General features: G+C 38.0%; 1 protein-coding gene across 1 annotated transcript in view; it reads left to right on the top strand.

The window, feature by feature from the left end:
- Nucleotides 1-97: 97 nt before the first annotated feature.
- DMGDH (dimethylglycine dehydrogenase) overlaps nucleotides 98-22,110 on the top strand; it is a gene marked incomplete at both ends in the record, with an annotated part of 46,718 nt that continues 24,705 nt past the window's right edge. Inside the window, 7 exons of the mRNA XM_079548076.1 lie at nucleotides 98-213; nucleotides 3,210-3,375; nucleotides 9,321-9,419; nucleotides 10,600-10,764; nucleotides 11,172-11,376; nucleotides 17,212-17,460; nucleotides 18,641-18,839. Of these exons, the coding sequence (XP_079404202.1) occupies nucleotides 98-213; nucleotides 3,210-3,375; nucleotides 9,321-9,419; nucleotides 10,600-10,764; nucleotides 11,172-11,376; nucleotides 17,212-17,460; nucleotides 18,641-18,839 (1,199 nt within the window). The remainder of the gene's footprint in view (nucleotides 214-3,209; nucleotides 3,376-9,320; nucleotides 9,420-10,599; nucleotides 10,765-11,171; nucleotides 11,377-17,211; nucleotides 17,461-18,640; nucleotides 18,840-22,110) is intronic.

Here is a 22,110-nt window from a genome sequence, read left to right as displayed (position 1 = left end):
GCGGCCTCCGCGGGAGGAGAGTTCGCGGCGGGGCAGGAGTCCGTCCGCCGCCGGGAAAGGCGCAGCGCTAGCGTTCCGTATCCCTGAGCCGTGCGGGATGAGCGCGATGCTGCGGGCTGCCTTGCGGCGGCTGCGGCTCCCGCGCCGTGGCGGCTGTCCGGGCCCCTCCGCTGCCTCGCGGGCCCTCGGCAGCGCCGCGGGCGCCCGGGGCGGGTGAGTGCGGGCCATGTACCGGGGGGCTGCGAGGGATTGCGGGAGAGGGGCTGGCTGGCTGTGGTGATGCGCGGGAGGTGTGGGAGGCGTTGGCCCCGATTACGGCCGTCCCACCGGGGTGACTTTACCTGCGAAGGTACGGGAGCCGCACCAGAAAGGCAAACCCATGTGGCGGCGCTGCGCGGGGCCGTGGGGGCCCCTCTGTGGGGCGGGGTGTGCGCCTGGGGAACCTCGCCTGTCGGAGAGCAGACCTGCCCGTGGGGTTGTCGGTGTGCCAAGCCCCCGGTGTGTTCTGGGTTAGGTGGGCACACACACAGTGACATTTTGTCGCATCAGGTGGAGTTTACAGGGGACGGACTTAGTGGATTCTGACCCTGCTTGAAAAATGTGGAGGGCCAAGGTATGAAGCCTTAAATTCAAACTGCAAAAGAAGTTCAACGCTGATTAATGTGTACCTCACTACAGTATTCAGTATAGGAGCTGTTGCTCTTTACATCAGGCCATTAAACAGTTTAGTGATAACTTGGAAGAAGATTAATCTGTAACCTCAAAAAAGATCGTGTGTGTGTGTAGCTCAAACACAGTGAACTCATGGTGTCCGCTGCTTCCCTTCTGCTTTGTTTCGCTGCCACGATTTGTTTCGCATGCCTTTTTATCCCCACATTTATATCTACGATATGATTTTGTAAGACTGTTCATAAAGCACATAACTAGCAGCTTGGATTTCTGAGTGCAGGTGGGTGAAAGTTCAGTTAATGCATTAGATAGCCTTGTGTCAGAGAAGTTGGCAAAAGTAACAAGCAAAAAGCTGTGTAAAGGTGTGGAGATAAAATTAAATGAGTATTGATTAGCTGTCCTTGAGCAACAGATGCTGTGGTTTCACAGCTATCTGGAACATCTCCTACACAAAGAGGTGTGACCTTGTCTCACTCATACAAAAAATGGCTGGTTTTAATTTGGATAAAGTTCCTGATCTGCTTGCTGCTTCAAAGTCTGTGGAAGAGAGAGCAGAGGGGAGGATCGCACAAGGTTGAGAAGGATGGGCTACCTTTGGTATCAGTTCTAGTTTTTGCTGGCTTAAAGTGACTGAAACTGTGGTGCAGCTTAGTGGCTGTATGCAAACAATTGAGAAAAAGCACTATTTTTGTAATGCTCTAACTTCAGTAGAGTAAAACATGTCAAAATAGACAGAGCATGGAAATAAAAACTGAGTTTCATGGTTCTTGAACACTGATGTAGCCTGCTGACACATTAAAGAGCTTTCCTAAGTAGGCACTTTCACAGAATCATGAAACCCCCCACGTGGCGGGGTGGAAGGGACTTCTGAAGATCATATAGTCCAACCTCCTGCTAATGCAGGTTCATAGAATCATAGAATCACCAAGATTGGAAAAGACCTCCAAGATCATCCAGTTCAGCTGTTCACCTATCAGCAGTAGTTCCCATTAAATCATGTCCCTCAGTACAACATATAAACAGTTCTTGAACACTGTTCTAGAGTTGGTGACTCCACCACTGCCCTGGGTTGCTTGTTCCAACACCTGACCACTCTTTCAGAGAAGTAGTGTTTCCTAATATCCAGCTTGAATCTCCCATGGTGCAACTTGAGGCCATTCCCTTTAGTCCTACTGCTAGTTACATGGGAGAAGAGGCCAACTTCCACCTCATCACAGCCTCCTATCAGGTACTTGTACAGAGTGATAAAGTCTCCCCTGAGCCTCCTCCAGAGTAAATAATCCCCCTTCCCTCAGCTACTCCTCAAAAGACTTGTTCCATGCAGTAGGTTTCACAGGAAAGCGTCCTCGTGGGTTTTGAATACCTCCAGAGAAGGAGACTCCACAACCTCTATGCACAGCCTGTTCTAGTTCTCTGGCACCACTGAAGTGTGTAAGTTTTTCCTCGTGTTTGTATGGTACTTCCTGTGCTCCAGTTTTGTGCCCATTGCCCCTCATTCTGCCACCCAGCAACACCAAGAGAAGCCTGGTCCCATCCTCTTGACACCCACCCTTCAGATATTTATAAATATTAATCAGATTCCCTCTCAGTCTTCTCTACTCCAGGCTGAACAGTCCCAGGTCTCTCAGAAGGGGGATGCGCCAAGTCCCTTATCATCATTGTTGCACTCTGCTTGGCTGTATGACCAGTAGTTACCGGTCTTTCTTGAACTGGGGAGCGCAGAGCTGTACACAGTATTGTAAATGCAGCTTCACCAGGGCAGGGTAAAGGGGGAGGATCACCTCCCTCAGCCTCCTGCCCATGTTCTTTTTAATGCAACTCAGGGTGCCGTTGTCATTAGGGTACACTGCTGGCTCATGGCCAACCTGTTGCCTACCAGGACACCCAGGCCGTTCTCTGCAGAGCTTCTTTCCAGCAGGTCAGCCCCTTACCTGTACTGATGTGTTATTCCTCCCCAGTTTTAGAAATACACACTTACCACAATGAACCTCATAAAATTCCTCTACCCAACTCTCCAACGTGTCTGACTGAATGGCAGCGTGGCCTCCTGATGTGTCAGCCACTCTGTCCAGCTTTCTATCATCAGCAAACTTGCTGTGGGTGCATACTGTCTGTTCATCCAGGCCACTGATGAAGATGTCAAGTAAAAGTGACCCAGTACAAACCCCTGGGGAACACCACTAGCTACAGGCCTCAAACTAAACTCTGCCTCACTGACCACAACCATGCTGATCACAATTTTCAGAAGACTGTGTTGCATACACCATAGCATCTTTGGGAAGCCAGATTTTTGTTGCTTGAGGTTGTCATTAAGAAATGAGAACCAGAGATAAGAGTAAATGGGACAAATAACAAAGATTGGAGTTACATTTGCTTTGTGGGTTTATTAGTAATATATGTGTGTTAAGACTTCTTAAGAGTGTTTACTTTAAAAGAAGATAAATGTAAATAGGTTAAGTTCTAAGACACTTGGACAACCAAGTGAAAATGGACAAATGTTCAACTACCTTTCTGTAACTGTACTGTTTTGTTTACCCTAGAAAAGAACACCGATCTCCTTCCTTGGGGAAAGATAGAGCAGACACAGTGATCATTGGAGGTGGCTGTGTTGGTGTTAGTCTAGCCTATCACTTGGCTAAGGCTGGCTTACAGGATGTCGTTCTACTGGAAAAATCTGAGCTCACTGCGGGATCTACTTGGCATGCAGTAAGGAATATTTTGTTAATCTCTGAGATTAACAAGAGTTTGTTACAGTTTTAGCTCCGGGTTCTGTATAGACTTCCTGTGTGAGTTTTGAAAGTTGATTTAGTTATCTGCAGTATACTTTCCTCATTTGTGAAAATTTGAGCAAATACTGAATGTATTTTGGAATTGCTGAAAGGTAACTGTTAGTACTGCTACACATTTTTGGCAATTAACTGGATTTAGACTTTAAATTTTAGTTTAAGTTGGATTTTTAAAACTTAAGTTTTTACTTCATAAGTAATTTAGCTTATACTGCACAGTTTATTACTGGAAGTGATGATGCATAAACCAGAAGTGTGAAATTTGGCATTGTTTTATGCTTAATCACTTTTAATATATGTGCTATCCTGAAAGAAAAGTGATAGAGAAACAGCAGCAGTGTCTAGTTTTTGGGAAAATCACTGTCCCAGAAATTGATTCTTCTTAGAGACAACAGCTTTCTTTCCTGCCACCTCTGATGTTACACAGAATTGTGGAGGAGCAAAAGTAACAACTGTACACTATGATTTCCTAAGGCCTCTACTCTTAGGAAAAGAACTAAAAAACATATGTGTAATATTGACAGGTGTGGACACCTCCTCTTATAGTGCTGTACAACGTGCATGCATGTAACTACGTATTTTGTATGTCAGTGTCTGGTGTAGGTAGTGTGCTGAAATAAAATAATTGCCACAATAATAGATGCTTTTTACATTCATTTCAGTCTACACTCAGATGAGGTTAGCAGAAATCTATTCCCATGTGTAGTAATAAAAGTGGATATAAAAGCAACAGTTTGCTGTCTCTGGATTTACTCTGTTAATATACAATAGAGCATTTATGCAATATTTATAACTAATACCTGAGTGGAGGATGACTCAAACAGATCATGTTTGATTTATATTCTCATGCTTTTCCCAGAGGAGCAGGTCTGAAGTCTGAAATACTTCATTACAGTGCAGATGCTTTGTGTATTTGGAACCTTACAAGACAATAATAGCAAAAAATGATATTTAGAAAAAACACTGCCTGAGATGTTTAAGTATATTTATGTTTTCTTTTACTTGGTTTTCTACAAACAGAAGAAAACACACTTTGTGGAGTTAGGAAAACAAAATCCAGTAATTACCTTTCTTTTAGACAATCATAGCATTGCTGATGGCAGTAAAGAGAACAGAGCAACGTGATCTATAGTGTCAGATCATGCATCTCAAAATGGAATGATGATTGTGAAATGTCTGAATAAATATTTTTTAAGCATGTGAGAGTTGCAGACTGGATTCTGTTTACCCAGTGCACATACAGAATGATGTGTGTGTAAAAAAAATAATAAAAATGCTCTCTTGAATAAGAAACCAAAGTGGTGAAGGGGGAATTTGTTTCTAAGTGTTTTTTTGTTATACTCGCTCCCTAGATTGTTGTTTGTAACTATGTAAAACAATCCTTCAGTATTTTTGCTCTCACATCTTGGTGAATGATGGAGCACTGGGTGAGGAGCTATGCTGTAAAGATGGGGAGGGTACTGCAGCCAAGAAGAGGGCTGCTTTCTAGGCCCTGATGCAACAGAATGCAGTGATTAACACCGTAAGACACCTAGTAGGAGACAGGTCATAAATGGATAGCTATGAAGTAAAATACATAGTCTAGTATTGCTCTTCATTGAATTCAGTGTTACAGTGCTGTATCTGAAGATGAAAAAGTTGTTTCACCAGATCAAAGAGATCAAAATTGTGATTGTCAGTTCTTCATTGCAGTAGGTACTGTATATTTACCAGTGACCTCCTCAAAGTGTTTCAATACTAGGTTTAAATGAAAATTATATATGTAAGTAGCATGTTGAATGGCACATAGCATATTGTCTGCAGCCCCAAAACCTGAGAAAGCCTGGTTCGGATATTGCTAAAATGTACCAGATTTTCTCACTTTCACAGACCAATAAGTCCTGCCAGAGCTCAGGATTGTTTCATACAGATCATACTCCTGTCAGTGTTACTGCCAAAACTTCATTCCATGTCTCAGGTCTGAGATAAATTTGTCTGACTTTCATTACATTGAAATGAAAACAAGATGGAGAGAATGATGAGAAGTAATGAGTAGGTAAAAATAATGGGGCATGTGCTGCTCTTCTACCTAACCACAACAAAGTAATGATTATTATATGAATGTAAAGGCTTCATGAACTCGAAGAGTTTTTGAATTTATATGTAGTGCAGATCAGACTGTTGGCAATCTTACTACTGAAGCTGTAAGAACTGAACTATGCATATATTACTCACTCAACAAGTAGTTTTCTAAGAAAATGTGGAATGTATCATTTTGTTATGTAATACTGATTCTTGCAACATTCAACTGATTTTGCTGCTGATAGTTAATAAATCACAGCACAAGACAAAAACTTGTTAAGATTTGGTCAGACTTGCAAGAGTGATGTAGCAGGTGGTTAACAGTGTTAATTCCATTTCACTTCAGAATGCTGAACAGACTTGAATAAAATGAAAAGAATAAATTAAAATGTAAACATCTAATCTATAAACATGGTTTGAAATCTCTGTTTTTAAAGCATAATGTCCGTTCTAAGGAAAATTACTTTCATTGCTCATGTTCACCTACAAGAACAAAATCTATCTCACAAAAATGGAGCAAATCCTAAAGCAAATCTTCAGATACGTGAATGGTTCATTGTCTAATTCAGGGTGGCGTTCTGGGAGGCCAGCTAAGCTAAACAGGGAAATCATGACAATTTCAGTGCAATTCGTGGGAAGTGGAAGCAGAAAAAGGCTATGAAGAAGTGATTTTAAAAAATTGTATAGGCATGCAAAAGATATGTTACTACAGTTAAGACTGGAAAGGAACATTAAGGCCAACAACATCTTCCAGTGTTACGTTAGTAATAAAATGCTGAAGAAAGGAAATATGGGACTCCTGCTGTGTGAGATGGGTGATTCAGCCACACTGAACACTGGTAAGTCTGAAGTACTCAGTGCCTCCACTACCAGTCTCCACTGGCAAAGTTTCTTGTGCCTCTCTGATTACGAACAGTTTGGGGAGTAGAGGAACTACCAGCAGTAAGTATCAAGTCAGGCATCACTAGAACTTGATTGATGCAGATACATTGGCTCACATGGTCTGAATCTAAGGATGTGTTGATGGCATTGCAAGATTGCTGTTACATAATTTTTGAAAGACTGTGATGTTAAAGAAAGTACCCAACGCCTGGAAAAGGGCAAAAGTGTCCAATTTTATAAGAAGCCAGAGAGATTACTGGGGAGCTAAAGGCCAGCAACTAGCCTTACTTTGGTTCTTAGGAAATCATGAAGCAAGTTTCAGATATGTGTCTGGGCCCATAAAGAAGAAGATAATTGGGAACAGTCAGCATGGATTTGTTGAGCGTAAAGCAAATCCAGTACTTTCCATGTCAGAATGACTGAAATTGGGGACAAGAGTAGCTGAGTCATTCTCCTGAACTTCAGCAAGACTATCATGACTCTCATAATACTTATGTATGCAGTTAAAGATTGATGGACTGTATGGCAAGGACAACTAGGTGGGTAAAAGACTGGATGCTTCAACTCAGAGTGTAGTTAATGGATCATACTATACCCAAAAGTTGGTAACAGCTGAGTTGCCACATGGGTCTGTCCTTGGACCCATCTTGTTTATCAGTGATCTGGAGCAAATAACAAAAGTGCATACTTACCAAGTTTACAGTTAACACCAAACTGTGGGAACCAATCAATACAATAAAAGGCAGGCCCTTTTCAGGGACCTTGTTGAGGAACCTGGGTAGACTGGAGGGATGGAACGACAAAAACTTCATGAAATTTATCAAGTAAAAATGCAAAGTATTAAAATAATTGTTCATGGACAAACAACAGTTTCTATCCTTAGAGATTTTCCAGACAAGAAAACTGGGGAAACTGATTGGATCTCATAGCTGACCCTGCATAAAGCATAAGGTTACAGAATTCCTGGCGTCTTACTCAGCATAAATTATTCTGTAATTATATTATCTTAATTTTATTGTAGTCCAGTCAAGTTATATTTGCCTCCTCATTACATTTCTGAAATCAGAAACATTTTTCATGAGAAGCCAAAGACACAGAGTGTGTTTAGAATTCTTTTCTTCACTTAAAGATGTCGTGGATTCTTGAAATGGAATGCACTTTGCATGGTTATAGCTAATTTGTAAGTAATTTGTGATTCACTGTTAAAATGACTTCACTAATAGTGGCCACTAACATGAAATTTCCTTAACTTTGGAAGAGGTATTGCTAAATTCAGAAAAAGAAGAAAAGATCAAACAGAAAACATTTTTATAAATAATAGAAGACGGTAAAAATAATATGAGATGGAACAACTTCCAGGTACAAGTGAATGAATTACCCATTGATTATTGTGAACAGCTGAAGAAATGTAAACACTTCAGTGGCTAATTTATTGCTTTATTCTCTATACACAGAAAAAAGGTTATTAGGGCTTATTTTTTAGGAAGCAAGAAAGTTTTAATTACAGATTTTCTGAGGAAGCAGCCCTGGCTTTTAGTTAACTGAGGAAATTATATAATGTGTTCACAACCTCGTAAAACCATGTGAATCAAATGAGATCAAAAGCACTCAAATATTCTGTGTCCATTGTGATATAAATGGTGCAATATCCTAACAAGAAAAGATAAGCAATATTTTTGTAGAGTATTTACCTATCTTAAGGATCTCCTTGTTTTGCACTTAATGTGGCCCTTGGAGGATATTTCTTGCTCCTACAGATTTGCATGATTGTTTTTAAATTCAGATTGTTTGGGTAACAAACAATATCATACATGCTCAGGGAACTGCAGCCAAATTTATGAGTAAAATGCACTCACAACTGAAAAATATGTAATTTCACTTATTTGGTAAAAAATGGTGCTGCATATAAACTTTAACATATCAGAAAGATAAAATCCACATGAAGGGAAGTAGGAGAAACTTTTTACAGTGGTTAGCCTAAAACTCTGCTGTGTTAATTTTTACCTTTGGATTCCCTGCCATTTTTACCTCAAAATGGCTATGAACTCAAAGGTGTACTTTGGTGTCTGTCTCCTTTAACTGGTTTAAAAAACCCTGTGCTGTATTTTAGTACATCCATGTAAGTAAATGAATCCTTTATATATAATTTGAATTAATAAGTAAAGCAGTCATTATCTATGAATAAGGTCTATTTTAGTCAGCAAAGGGGATATGCTATGAAAATATTTAAAACAATGTAGTTATTTAGCTTGAAAATGTAATGTGATTTTTCACTTGGGAGAAGGATTTCAGTGAGATGCTGAATTCTGGAGCTACAAAGACATGTGCCTAACTACTCTAAGACCTAAACTCTGCTTTTCTTAGTTGCTCAATACATGCAGTTATGAATGTCATTAGAGTGATACAGCTGGCTCTAGAGGAGGCAAGTAAATAGTTTCCTTAAATGCAGAAAAGGCTGTAGTAACTTCTTGCTTTCATGTTTGCACACGCCCAATAGGACTCCTCAGCTTTCTAAAGTCAAACCTAGAGAAACAGTGTGCAAAATACAAATACCAATATCTTATATTACTTCTTGAAACACAGCAACTGCAGAGACTGAAGTTGATGAGGGTTGTGTGTCACTTCCAAACAACTCTATAATTTAAGGAAGAAAGGAAACCATAGGAGAGGACAACTGCAGGAGTATCAGGAGCTGCCAAATTTGATGAGAAAGGGCAGGTGGAAAAACAAGTGTGCAGAGAAGAATGCCTTAAGTAGGGAAAGAATTTTGGTCTTATTTTCATGGCACTTGTCTCTATCCATGTGTTGCTTTTCTTTACAGTATCTTGACAGTTCCTGTTTGAATGACAGTTGAAAGGAGGGAAAGAAAACATTGCATTTCTAATTGTATCACTATGTTGTTGTTCCTATTTCTTTTCTGAGGCTGGCTTAACTACTTACTTTCACCCTGGAATAAACCTGAAGAAAATCCATGCTTACAGCATCAAACTCTATGAAAAGCTGGAAGAAGAGACTGGACAGGTAACTGACTTTTTAAGTATTAATTCAAATAAATATAAATCTTATTAATAGTCTTACAAAAGAGTTTGGAATGGACAGATTGCATATAATTGTTCAAGACTATCATAAGTCTTACCTTTTATTTAAATATGTTCTTCTGCCTGCATGTCAGTGCTAAAGTCTGGTGCTTAATCAGTAAATATTTTAGATTGTTTCCAAGATCTTCCTAAAGTTTAAGAAGATGGTTTTCATCAAACATCTCAGAAGTTCAGCAGATAGAGTGTCTGCAACTTTAGCTTCATGTAGGAACAAAAATAGCATCAAGGATCTGGAATGAATGGATTGATTATGATGCATTCCTGCTTTAAACATGTCCACTTTTAATTTCATATGATATGATAGATCGTATTTGAGAAGATTGCTGCAATTCTTCCTATCCCTTTAAGAGGCATGTTTTTATTTAGTGACTTAAGGAAGGAGTATGCAGAGAGGGAGTTGTATTCCTTATCTGGCATCATTCAGCCATTCATTTACTACACTCATGCTTGCTTCAGCAGAAACTGCATGATACTCATAGTAGCATGAGTTGTTAACTTCTTAATTGTCATAAAAAGCTTTTTTCTTCTTTCTATTGCCATTTTTTAAAGCTACCTAGTCAGCAAATATTCATTAGAAGTTCTACTAAAAGTCATATTAATACCCTGTGAAGTAACAGAGAAAAGACAAAGTACATAATAAATACCAAAATGTGAGCATTCGGTGTCTAAATGTGTAAGGATGTATACTTCATTAGAAAGATAAAGGGGAGAGAGATTATTCATTGTGTTAATAAAAGTGCTTGATCAGCTAGGTTTATTCTGCTGTATCTCAGTAGAAAATTATGTAGGTGATAACTTTTAATGTAAACTATTACATACTATTTTCAGATGTATCTGATTGTTTTGAAAGTGAATCTATAAATTATTAATCAAATCTTAACAAAAGCTTTTTAGAACTTTTGATGGTATTATGTATTTATTTGGGAAGCTAATTTGATAACATTTAAAAAAAAATATCAAAAGAGTTTACTTATAAATCCTGTTCCTTCAAGACTGCTTGACTTACACGAGTCTTTTTTGTCATGTTAATGACAAAATTTATGTGGACTTTCCATAGCACAGGAACATGCATTTATCGACTTCACTTCTACTTTTTCATTTAGGCTGTGGGGTTTCATCAGCCTGGAAGCATCAGAATTGCGTCAACCCCTACCAGGGTGGATGAATTCAAATACCAAATGACTAGAGCTGGTTGGCATCCAACAGAGCAGTACCTGATTCCACCTGAGAAAGTGCAAGAGCTGTTCCCCTTACTGAACATGGATAAGGTAAAGAACCTAATTTTAAGAAAAATAACTTCTATTGCATTTAAATAACAGCCAGATATTTAATTTTATAGCCTATTCATAGAAATGTTATGAGAAACTTGTTTTTCAGTGAAAAAATGGATGACGGAAATTACTCAGGCTTTAGTGAATACTCTATGCTATAATTCTAAAGCATTGGAACCTTTAATTACATGGGAGAACTGGGGAATTTTACTTCATCAGGCCCACTGCTAAGTCAGCCTTTTAATATTCTATGTTTTTTAAATTCATTTTGAGTTGTCTTCGTAAGTTTTACTCAAGAAATCAAAGAAGTAGATCACATGTAGAAAATAAAGCATTTTTGAAACAAAACTAGTTGATTTTGATTTTTATATCCTTTCGTTTTGTGTGATTTTTCCTCCACTTAGGTTTTAGCAGGCCTGTATAACCCTGGAGATGGTCACATAGATCCCTATTCTCTGACGATGGCTTTGGCCGCAGGAGCCAGAAAATACGGTGCCCAGTTAAATTACCCAGTCCAAGTGACTAACCTAAACTCTCGATCAGATGGCACATGGGAGGTTGAAACTCCACTTGGGGTAATTCAAGCGAAGAGAATTGTCAACACTGCAGGTAGGATTTAACATAATCATTTTTATTCTCTTTGGATTTACAAACCAGGTGACACTGAGGATCTGTACTGAATTGTGTGACTTACAGAAATGAGTAAGATATGGTTTTGAGTATTCATTTGGTTTGTAGTAAAATATACTCTGTGTGTATTTACATTACTATGAAAATTTAGCTCTTCAGTTAGTTGCCCTTAACTAGGAATTAATAATATTTCTTTCTGGGTTGTCTCCAGAAATTAATAGTTAGGCTGTCTTCTTAGATTTCAGAAGCAGAAGAGACCTCTTCTACTGTGCAGTAAGAAGAAGAGGCAGTCTGTGAATGTTGTCTTATCTTATGACAGCTACTTAGGGAGATGGGATATCTGAATGAAGTAGGAATATCTTCACAGTTCTTTTTCAAAGAGAACTGAAAGTTTGTACCAAATAAGATAACTGCCCACTTCAATGTTATCTTTCTCTAAGATTTAGCTCTATCCACATATCATTGAAAGGGAAGATTTTTGTTGTCCTTTGCTTAATATTTTAAATGTACATTTTGCTTAACAATACATTTTTACATGTAATAAAAATTTCTCAACTGCAAGGATCTTATATTTACATATGCTATTTTTATTCTTCATTTTGTTAAAGAGGCCAAACTGACATTTCTGCTTAAAAGAAACAGGTTTTGTTTTTGTTTTTCTAAATAAATTGAATAAGACAGGTACTCTTCTTGTTGGTGGGTACAATTACTATGGTTAGTACTTAAAAACATGAGCCGGTTGGATAGGAAAGGAGTAATTTGAGAGAGTGAAAAAAGGTATGTACTAGGTTACTTTTTCATGTAAGGAATTCAGAGAGCCCTGTGTTAGATCATAGAATCACAGAATGGCCTGGGTTGAAAAGGACCACAATGATCACCTGGTTTCAACCCCCCTGCTGTGTGCAGGGTCACTAACCACCAGACCAGGCTGCCCAGAGCCATATGCAGCCTGGCCTTGAATGCCTCCAGGGATGGGGCATCCACAACCTCCTTGGGCAACCTGTTCCAGTGCCTCATCACCCTCTGGGTGAAAAAATTCCTGCTAATATCTAACCTAACCTCATTCCAGTAAAGACTGAGAAATCTATTGAAAAGTGTGCTTTCTCATCATATATGCTTTACATACATTGTTGCTCATCTGTGGTTGCTTTCAGCCTTGCTGAAATAGCTTACCTTGAGTTTCTGTGCATGGACTGTCATGATGTCAATGTAGTGTGCCGTAATGACATTTTGAAGAGGTCTAAAGGAGTTCAGTATACTTGTCAGAAAGCAGGTAACCACAGAGACAGGAAAATCAAATTAATTTTTTGTAGACTGCTAAGCCAAGCACGTAGAAGATGAAAGGTATCAATATGTAGATTGCCTTTGGATTCTTAGTTTATTTGGGTCTTGAACTGTTTCGTGACAGCATTCAGTTACAAAAAATCATAACTTCTCTTACTAGGATTCTTGTGTCATTTCTTAGACAGGATGGATACATTTGTCTAAAAATATTCTGAGATTTTGGAATGAAGAGCTCTTTTGACAGTCAGACTTATTATTTATGCCCCAAACTTGTAGATATTTGTAATCCCAAAATATTGGCTCTGCATCAGATGGATGAAGTATGAGTTTCACAGACATAGTAATTTCCTTTAAATTTTTGTAGTGTACTTGTCTTTGGCTTATACATGAAGTTGACAGTAGGCAGAATTCTCTAGTAACTGCTTCTCAAAGTCTGTTAAAATCAAAATGAGCCCTTACAAATTTTTCATAGTCTTCTTCTGACTTAATAACTTACTAAACTAAAAATATACTGCAAGCTGTTCAGCCAGAATGAACATTGGAAGCACGTATTGCTTAACATTCCGGCTAAGGATGTGAACAATACTGTATAACCCGTATCTTTTATAAATGTTCCTTCAGCTAACATTTATTCTTTTGCTCAGCCTTATCTCATTCCACCAGAATGGCTCTCCACATTCTCTCTTCCTTCCTTATCCCCAGCCAGCAACCACCATGGAATTGGAACAAACTAGTCTAAACCAATCTTTAGCTGTTCCTTATGTGAGATTTCCATTTTGGAACAGAGTAGATGTCTAATAAGTCATCTCTGACATAAAGTAACTGGTATTGAGCTTGTTAGAGTGATTTCAGCCTATTTATAACAGAAAGTTGATTAAAATCTAAAAAAATAGCTGATATAGTTTGTGCAATGTACATATGCGTACATAAACACAAATGTTCAGGCCTGTTCACAATCTGTATACTACCATTTAGACATATGTAGTGATGCAAGATTTTTTCTTCTTTTAAATACAAGAAATAGATTACATAGTTGAACAGATAGGCTCAGTAATATTACCGGTAAATAGTTCTGCATCAGATGTTTGCAATCTCTAGAATTTAATCTTTATAAATGTCCTTGAGATGTAATTTATGCTTTCATTTATCTCTTCTATCTGTGGTAGGACTTGACATCTGCTTCCAATTATAATTTTGTTTTAGAGAACATACTCTCTCTGTTGTCTTTTTTGTGTTTATAATGGCTTTTGCACAGGGTTCAAAAAGTTTAAACAAAGAAAGTATAATATATTTCATATAGTAAGTGCCAGCTGTTGTAGTTTTGAACAATTAAATAAGCATTTAGCTTCAGTATGAATTTTTTTTTAGAAGTACAATATGTAAGATTTTATTTTGAGCTCGCCTAAAGTACTTGCTTTTAATTCATTGGCAGTTTAAAATCAATTGTTTGCCATATATTTCTGGAAACTTAATGTTTTTGTAGTTAAAAAAAAAAATCCTTAATGATTTTGAAAGCAACAAAGTTAATTTTCAAAGATCTAAAATTAAGTCTGCGATTTTTACTTTCTCTGAGGATTTCGAATATGTTTGCTCTCTATATTTTTCACACTAATTCTGTTTTAACAAGTAAGCAGCATATTGAATTTCTTTGAATATCATGTCTGGAAGTAGTATTTATTTTGCAAATATCTCTTTTAAGTCTAAACAATTTTGGCAAGAAAAGAGCATGTGATGCTAGATGCTATTTCACTTTCTTTACTCTTAAATGGATCATTAGCTGATCTTACTTTAAAATTGTTTTCTTTGGAGGTGGCCTGGAAATGCCCAAATCAAAGTAAGTCCCTACAGATCTTGATGAGTCTTTTAATTATATCATATATATATATGTATATATACACAGTCATGTTAACACATCTACAGTGTTCCTATATCAGAACTGTGAAAATGAGAGCCTTGCTTTCAAATCTGAGAAATTCTTAAATTATTGGTACATGCTTTTCCTGCACAAAGATATAATATAGAAAAACTCATAAAATACTTTGTGAAATCAATTGTGAATGCAATTACTACCTCTGCTAATTATTGGGTATTGGTTGTATGATCTTTACTAGATTTCTGGAAACAGCAGCAGAATTATTAAAGACCAGATCTTTGGCTGATTTAGGGGGAAGAGTTCTCTTTTATATGATTTAAATAAATTAACTTTAAGGATTCTGTGAAGTCTAAAGCACTGTTAAATTACTGTAATGCCTGTGTGAACAGTGTTTGTGGTTGACTAGTCAATGGCCTGGACTTGATAGAAAGGGGCAGCATGCAGATTGCCTAGTAAATGAGTGAACGCATTTCCTTTTTTTATTTTGTAATGATTTTATTAGGCAGCTTTAGGTCCCCTTAGCCTGTGCTTAATGTCACATTTGTATTTGTCATGTAATAACAGAGGAAGCCCTTGAAGATGTGCTGGAAATTAAGCTTCATTAGTTTTTTTGGTTGTTCTTTGCATAAAGAAAGCCATTCAGAAACCTTAAAAAGATGTTCTGAATGTGTGCATAACTATGGCACAACCTTACCTGAGCTATTTTGACCAACTTAGGAACTATTCTGTCGATGAGTCTCCCCAAGTAGCGAGGATGCAGTTCAGAAGCAAATGTCTTACATGTAAGATAAAAGTGTTAGCCAGCAGCATGGTATGGTTGCTTTCTGTGGAAGCATGGAAATAAGGCCAGTAGGGCAGGGATTTTCCCAGCAAGGGCCTCATCCCAAACAGTGCAAGGGAGAGAGTGGGTAGGCCACAGATTGGCACTTGTCATCTGCCCATCATCCAGATTTCCAGACAAATTTGTGTGGAAGATGCACAGGCATATCCATAGAGACAATCCCAGGCCACAGACAAGACAGGAAGTCAATAGTAAACAGGGTCAGAGACTGCTCAGTTATCAACAAGCAGGTCCATGGTGATGAGACTAGGTTGAGGCCAAGCTGGAAAGTAGTCCACAGATCAGGGTCTGGATCAATGAGGTCCATGTCCAGGCACAGGCATGGTTGTGACAGAGCTGTAAACAGGCACACCTCCAATCAAACCAGCTCAGACTGGTACTGAGCGGAGCAGAAGCGGGGCTACAGGACTCCTGGGCAGGGATGTAGGTTAACGTCACAGGTGAGATCACTGAGGCATGCTAGTGCTCACAGGGCGCTATGAGCTAAAATTTGACCAATTCTTGGAAAATGTAGAATTGGAAAGTCTGATTCAGAAGAAAAGTAAGCTGCAAAAAGAGAGAAAAGCTGCGTGTTAAGCTGATCATCATGCGTGTATTCCTAGGACAAAGGGAAGTTCTATTAAGCAGCAAATCTTGCTGACAACTTTTCTTAGAATTGGAGCTGACCAATTATACAGGAACCAATCTGCATGGCCTTCTTTTAGGGGTACGTGCAGCACACTGCCTTTAATTTGAAAGGCCCTGTTGCCTCAGCCTCTTTGCCCATTTGCCTTCTGCCAGCCTTAACATTGTCGCCACAGACTCCTCTGAAATTCCTTCTTTACTTCTTTATTCTCTACTTTCATTCCATTTCTGAGATCTCCATTCTTTCATGCAAAGAGTCAGGAGAGTGATGTTGAAAGACAGTCCAAGCTTGTAAGAGCACATGCCGTCTCAGTCTTTTGTGTCTGCTCTGTTCTCTCATCTGTACATTACAACCTCACAGCAGACATGAGCCATGCTTCAAAGCTAGAGCTAAGAAGACAATGGTACATCGCCGGTACATATTAAGTGAATGTGTCTTGCAAGGTAGAAAGAACTGGTCAGGAAGGACCCAAGCAGAGGAGAATTAGGCCTTTATCTGTAGAAGTTTACATTAAGGACTTTGAGCAGGCTCAAGGGCTGTGAAATTGTTACTCACTTTTTCTGATCGTGATTTGTATCTGAACGTTTAATTAGACAGCTGCAAGAGAGCATGCTCAATAGTTGCCAATAAGAAAATCATAACCAATTGACTATTACCTGGAAGGCCTAATTAATAGAATTTGCATGGTACATATAAAAGAAGAGGGAAAAATTAGCCAGGTGAAGGAGCTGCCTTGCTGTATTTGGACTTCTCTACTCTCTTGGAAAAGCATTCTAGCTGTTTTGTTTGAGAGTAAGAGGCTAGGACAACAGCTATTGTATGAGTTAATTTATCTGCTTGTGTTTTTGCTTTCTGTGCATTGCAGACCTACTCTGAAACAAACCATGAGAGTTGTGGAACTGGATAACTGAATTGCCTTCTGAAGTTTTGTAAACTTATTTTTTCAGTGATGTTTTTAAATACTTATATACTCAAGTAATGTTTGGTGGTAAAATTAGTAACAAGAATGTCAAATCATGGACTGAAAATAATGCTGGATAATACAAGAAATAATTTTAAAAGTGAAAGCGTGGAAAAAGATTCTTCACATTCCACTAAGCATAATGCTTTTAGCCAATGTTTTATTGTTATTTTCCATTAATTGTATGGAAAGTGTTTGAATGTTAGTATTTTCTTTGTTGTTTTCTGTAGGATTTTGGGCCCGTGAAATAGGCAAAATGATTGGCCTGCAGCACCCTGTCATACCTGTCCATCATCAGTATGTTGTGACATCAACTGTCCCTGAAGTGAAAGCCCTAAAAACAGAATTGCCTGTGATTCGTGACTTAGAAGGATCATTTTATCTAAGGCAAGAAAGAGATGGTCTTTTATTTGGTCCATATGAAAGTCAGGAGAAGATGAAGCTGCAGGACTCTTGGGTCACAAATGGAGTCCCACCAGGTAACTGAAAATATTAAATCTTTAGATTTGATACTCAGAAGCATATGTTTTGGTCTGTATTACTCCCACCATGTCAAAATGCCGAATGTGTTGAAAAACAGAAAATACTTGCAATACATGATTAATTGAAGCACATACACTTTTTTTTCAAAGAACAGCCATGACCTCTAATGTAAAAAGAAAATAGAAATAAAAATTTGACATAAAATTACACAACTGCAACATATTCTTGCCTAGTCTCTGGATAGGTGTCTGTTTGTTGTGATCAAATCAATTTACTAAATCTATTTTATACACTCTTTTGCATCCGAATAGAGTTGTTTTTTTTTTAAGCTTCAGTCCTGTCCAGCATACTGACAGGGGCTTTTAAGTTTTGACTGCTCTCTCAGAAGTAATGTGGTTTTCAAATAGGAGCAGAGATGAAGCAAAGAAATGTTTTAATCAAAATATTGCTTTCAGATGTAAGTGGAAGAGAGCTATAGATTTGAATTTTTTGTATGAAAGTATCACAAACTTGCCATACTGCTGGTTATTATAAAAAAAAATAACCGTGTTACATTTAAGCTCCATGTTTCTATTAACTTCTTCACAGAAATTTATCTTAAGTCAGTGTATTGATGTTTAAAAAAAAACAACAACACAGAAGGTGTTTCCTAAGGAAGGGAAGTTAAAATTGCTGGGCTTTGAATGACATTGTCTCAGCTTCCCAAGCTTATTGCCTCCACTAGCGACAAGTCCTTCTACAGAGTGATGTTTAGTATCTTAGAGCACAGACTAAAAACTGAATTATATTGAGGAATTTAGTAAATGCCATGGAAGTCATAAGCTGACCCCACCAGTATGTTTTTTTCTCTCTTCAACTTGTTGCCATAATGAGAAAAATAAATTGATCTTCTTAACAGAGAAGGAAGTTTTCTGTCTTCCTCCATTTCTTTTCTACTTCTTTGTTGAATTTTCATGACCTTAGGGTTAAACAAATATGCATAAAAGACAGTGTAGCTGCAGTGACAGTAAACTTGATCCTGCAATTAACTAGGGGTTTATACACACTGTTTTTCTCATGTAGTGTGGTAAAAGTTTGAACATACTGATAAAAAAATAAATTTTATATATCTAGATTGCATAATTCTAATTAAAGTTTTTCAGTGTAATTAACAAGTACATAATCATATTCCTGCAGGTTTTGGAAAAGAACTTTTTGAGTCTGATTTAGACAGAATAATGGAATATATTGAGGCTGCTATGGAAATGGTTCCAGTTCTGAAACAAGCAAACATCATAAACACAGTTGCAGGTCCTATCACTTATTCTCCAGACATTCTTCCTATGGTGGGACCACATCAAGGCGTCAGAAATTACTGGGTAGCTATTGGGTTTGGGTGAGTAAATTTGTTGTGACAAATTTTGCCCATCATATTGTTAAAATAATAGCTAGCTTGAGCTTTGCAAAATCTCTTTTTTTTTTTTTTTTGTTTTTTTGTACCCATGCAAAATATGTTTGGAAACAGTCTTAATAACCTCTATCCACATATTAGGAACTTAACCTTCTCTCCTTCATCTTACAACTAACATTTTTTTTCAGTTTGTTTCCTCCTTTTATTCGGAATCTATCCAATACCTGTGATATTTCATGAAGCAGCAGGAAGTGAGTACTAGTTGGTACTGTCTGCTCAGCAAGTTAAAGCCATGAAAGTGCTGAATTCTCCAGTTCGTTTTATGCATTGCTTTGTATTATGTTGCGTTCGTAAATTGTTTGTTATATGCTGAAAATGATATCACTAAAGTTGAGGTTATTGTGCTGAGATTAATGTGACAACAAAAATGAGTGTTCTACTGGTGTTTCTTCTCTTCTGTCCACTGTGATATTTTCTTTGAGTGTGATACGCATTTAATACAGTCGGGCTGCACTGAAGTCAGTGATAAAACTCTTACTGACTTATCTTTAATTTTCTTAGCTTGCCTGTTGTCTTAAGATTGATAGAAAGAACTGAATGCAATTCCAGGTGCATGTTGTTGAACACGTTCTGTTTACATTGCTTTTCTAATTGCCTAATTTGCTGTTCAAAATCCAGCTAAGCTTTTTCTAGTGTTCTTTCTGTCCAAACCAAACAAACCCTTAGATCGTAAGATAAGGCAGTATCACTGACTTGCTTTCTGAGGCCCTCAAAATAAAAGGGTTTGGTAATTTTGCAATGATTCATTGTGAAAGGTGTTCACCTTTGCTGCTTGGATTAAAAAAAAGAACCAACAAAACTGTTATCTTTCAGTAACATTTGCAGAACTTACAGTTACAAAAGTGGTTTGCCTAGTCCGAGTTCAGTGGGAAGACTATTTAAGTTCGTTACTATGCTGCCAGACTTTGGAGCCTGTTTTCCTTCACTGGCATCAAGTGGGAGCAGAATCAACGTTCCATACAGGAATAACTGGAAACCAGTTTGTATGCTTAAGTTTCTTAAAAAACCTTATTTCAGGAATTTGATTAATCTCTAAACGTATAGACGCAGGTTGCAATTATAATGCTGTGAGCGGATTACTTTGTCTGCTTTTCAGGGACTTTTGACTTGTTCTGCACTTCTGGGTCACAGCGGTGTTTCTGCCAGTGTTGTAATCTTTTGTGTGCATTAGCAAATCCTTATCTCACAGTCAGCTGGAATGGACATTGTGACAGAGGACTTAGTGCTGTTAGTTTAGAGGATTTTTATTATCTAAAATTAGCAGCATGCTAGGCATTTTAATGTGCAAAGAGGTTAATAAGTATAGTTAGCGGGGCATATAGCACTGTTTATTATTAAGGTTGCTCAATGCTTCCCAACTGTTTTCAGTTATTTATAGCTTTGAAATTTTTAACAAGAGGCTAGCATTCTATTCAGGGAAGTTGGCATCAGGGCAGTATAACTACTCAAAATAATGAGTATATTGTAAGGGATGTTGTTTTGCCATGTTAAGCTTTTTTGGTGGAAGTCTTTCTTTCAAAGAGCTCCAATGTTCCTTTTTGCTGAGAATGAACTTCACATTCATTTTGGCAGCAGTGACCTTTCTCGTAGAAGATGTATCTTTGTGCCATTCTTCAAAAAGTCTATAGATGAGGACCATTCACTAGTCTTTATAAAAGTAATGGCTAATGAACACTTAACAGAGACTCACTTGATTTTCTCAAATTCTATCCAGATCTATTGTACAGCCAGAGACTGAGTTTTCCTGCAGAAAAAGAAATATTCAGGGTAAAAAAATGGCTAAACCTGGGATGAAGTAACTAGAAGAGGGACCACTGTGTTCAGGGACTTGGATTTCCTAGGAAAATGACTGGAATTAAAAACTTCAAAAATCAGAGAGAAGGGATCAAGCATGGGATCATGGTTGGGACTAAGCAAGGGATCAAGTATGACACTTGCTGGTGGAATAGGACATAGATGGTGGAGAAGATTGCATGGAGCAGAGTATCATTGGCAGGAACTGAAAGAAAACAAAACAGAATGGCACTCCTTATCTGAGTTGATGAGGGGTTTGGACATCCTATGAAATTTAACATCACTGATGGTGTAAACTCTGCTGCGAGCACCGTAGATAGTGAGCTATATGTGCTCAATGGTGGAAAGCTCTGCAGAATGCAGAAACCAGTCAGCCCAGGTGCAGATTTGTACCTGTCATAGAAACTCCACACTGCATGGCTGCTACGTGGACTGTCTTGCACATGGAAGTACTGTGCCATTATCTCAGCAGTCATTAGCTGAAGATAAAAAAAGTTTCACTGTATTTGAGTTGTTGCCATCCATAGTGTGCTTTGTGCTGCATATCCCCTGCTTCTGGCTGCACTGAATGGTGCAGGGAAACTTGAGATGGCTGTAACTGCTTCTGGAGCTATGTTTACAAAACTGAAACCCATGAATACATAGCAGCTGGCTAACTAAATCAACAGAAGACTTGACTAGCTATTCAGCAGTACTTAGAGAGTGGCTGTTTACAAGCTGTCATCCTTACCATATCAGCTGTGTGATATGAACTTCTGCCATGAATCTGAAGATTTCTGATGAACATGCTAAAGGAGTATGTTCATGTACTCAATTGATATTTGTTTTATTAAAACACACAAACAAAACACATCCCTATAACAACAACAGCACTCTGTCAAAGTAATCTCAAGGAGGCTCAGGCATTCTACAGCTAGAAAGTGCCAGGACTAAGGATAGAACTAAGTCTTCTTATGCATATGCAATAGTATCAATGTTATTTATTTTTCAGAATATCTTTATCTTTTTAATGCAGGACATAGAATTCAGAATGCAAAATTTATGAATGGCAGTTCAGGTTTATTTTAGCTTCACTATTCAGTGTGATTCTATGAATTGTTGCATGCTAATTTTATCTTGGTTCTGCACAGGTTTGTTATTTCTTCAAGATTTTTTTCTGTTCTACTCATTGGAGCATTCCATAAATAACTCAAGAATTTGTTTTCATTGGCTGTCTATACAGAAGGATAGTAGAGTACTTTCTGAGACATGGGAAAATTTCTAACAAAATAACTCTATGTCCTGATGTTTCACACACTTACTAGATAGAAGCAGGAAAAGCTTTTGCTACACACTGGTAGAAAAAAATTCCTACATGTGTATTTGTTTAGCAGAAATTTTCTGGAACCGTTTGTCTTTGTAG

This window comes from Tetrao urogallus (genome assembly GCF_951394365.1).
Source record: "Tetrao urogallus genome assembly, chromosome: Z".
Classification (NCBI taxonomy): domain Eukaryota; kingdom Metazoa; phylum Chordata; class Aves; order Galliformes; family Phasianidae; genus Tetrao; species Tetrao urogallus.
This window is presented reverse-complemented; position numbering and strand designations above follow the sequence as displayed.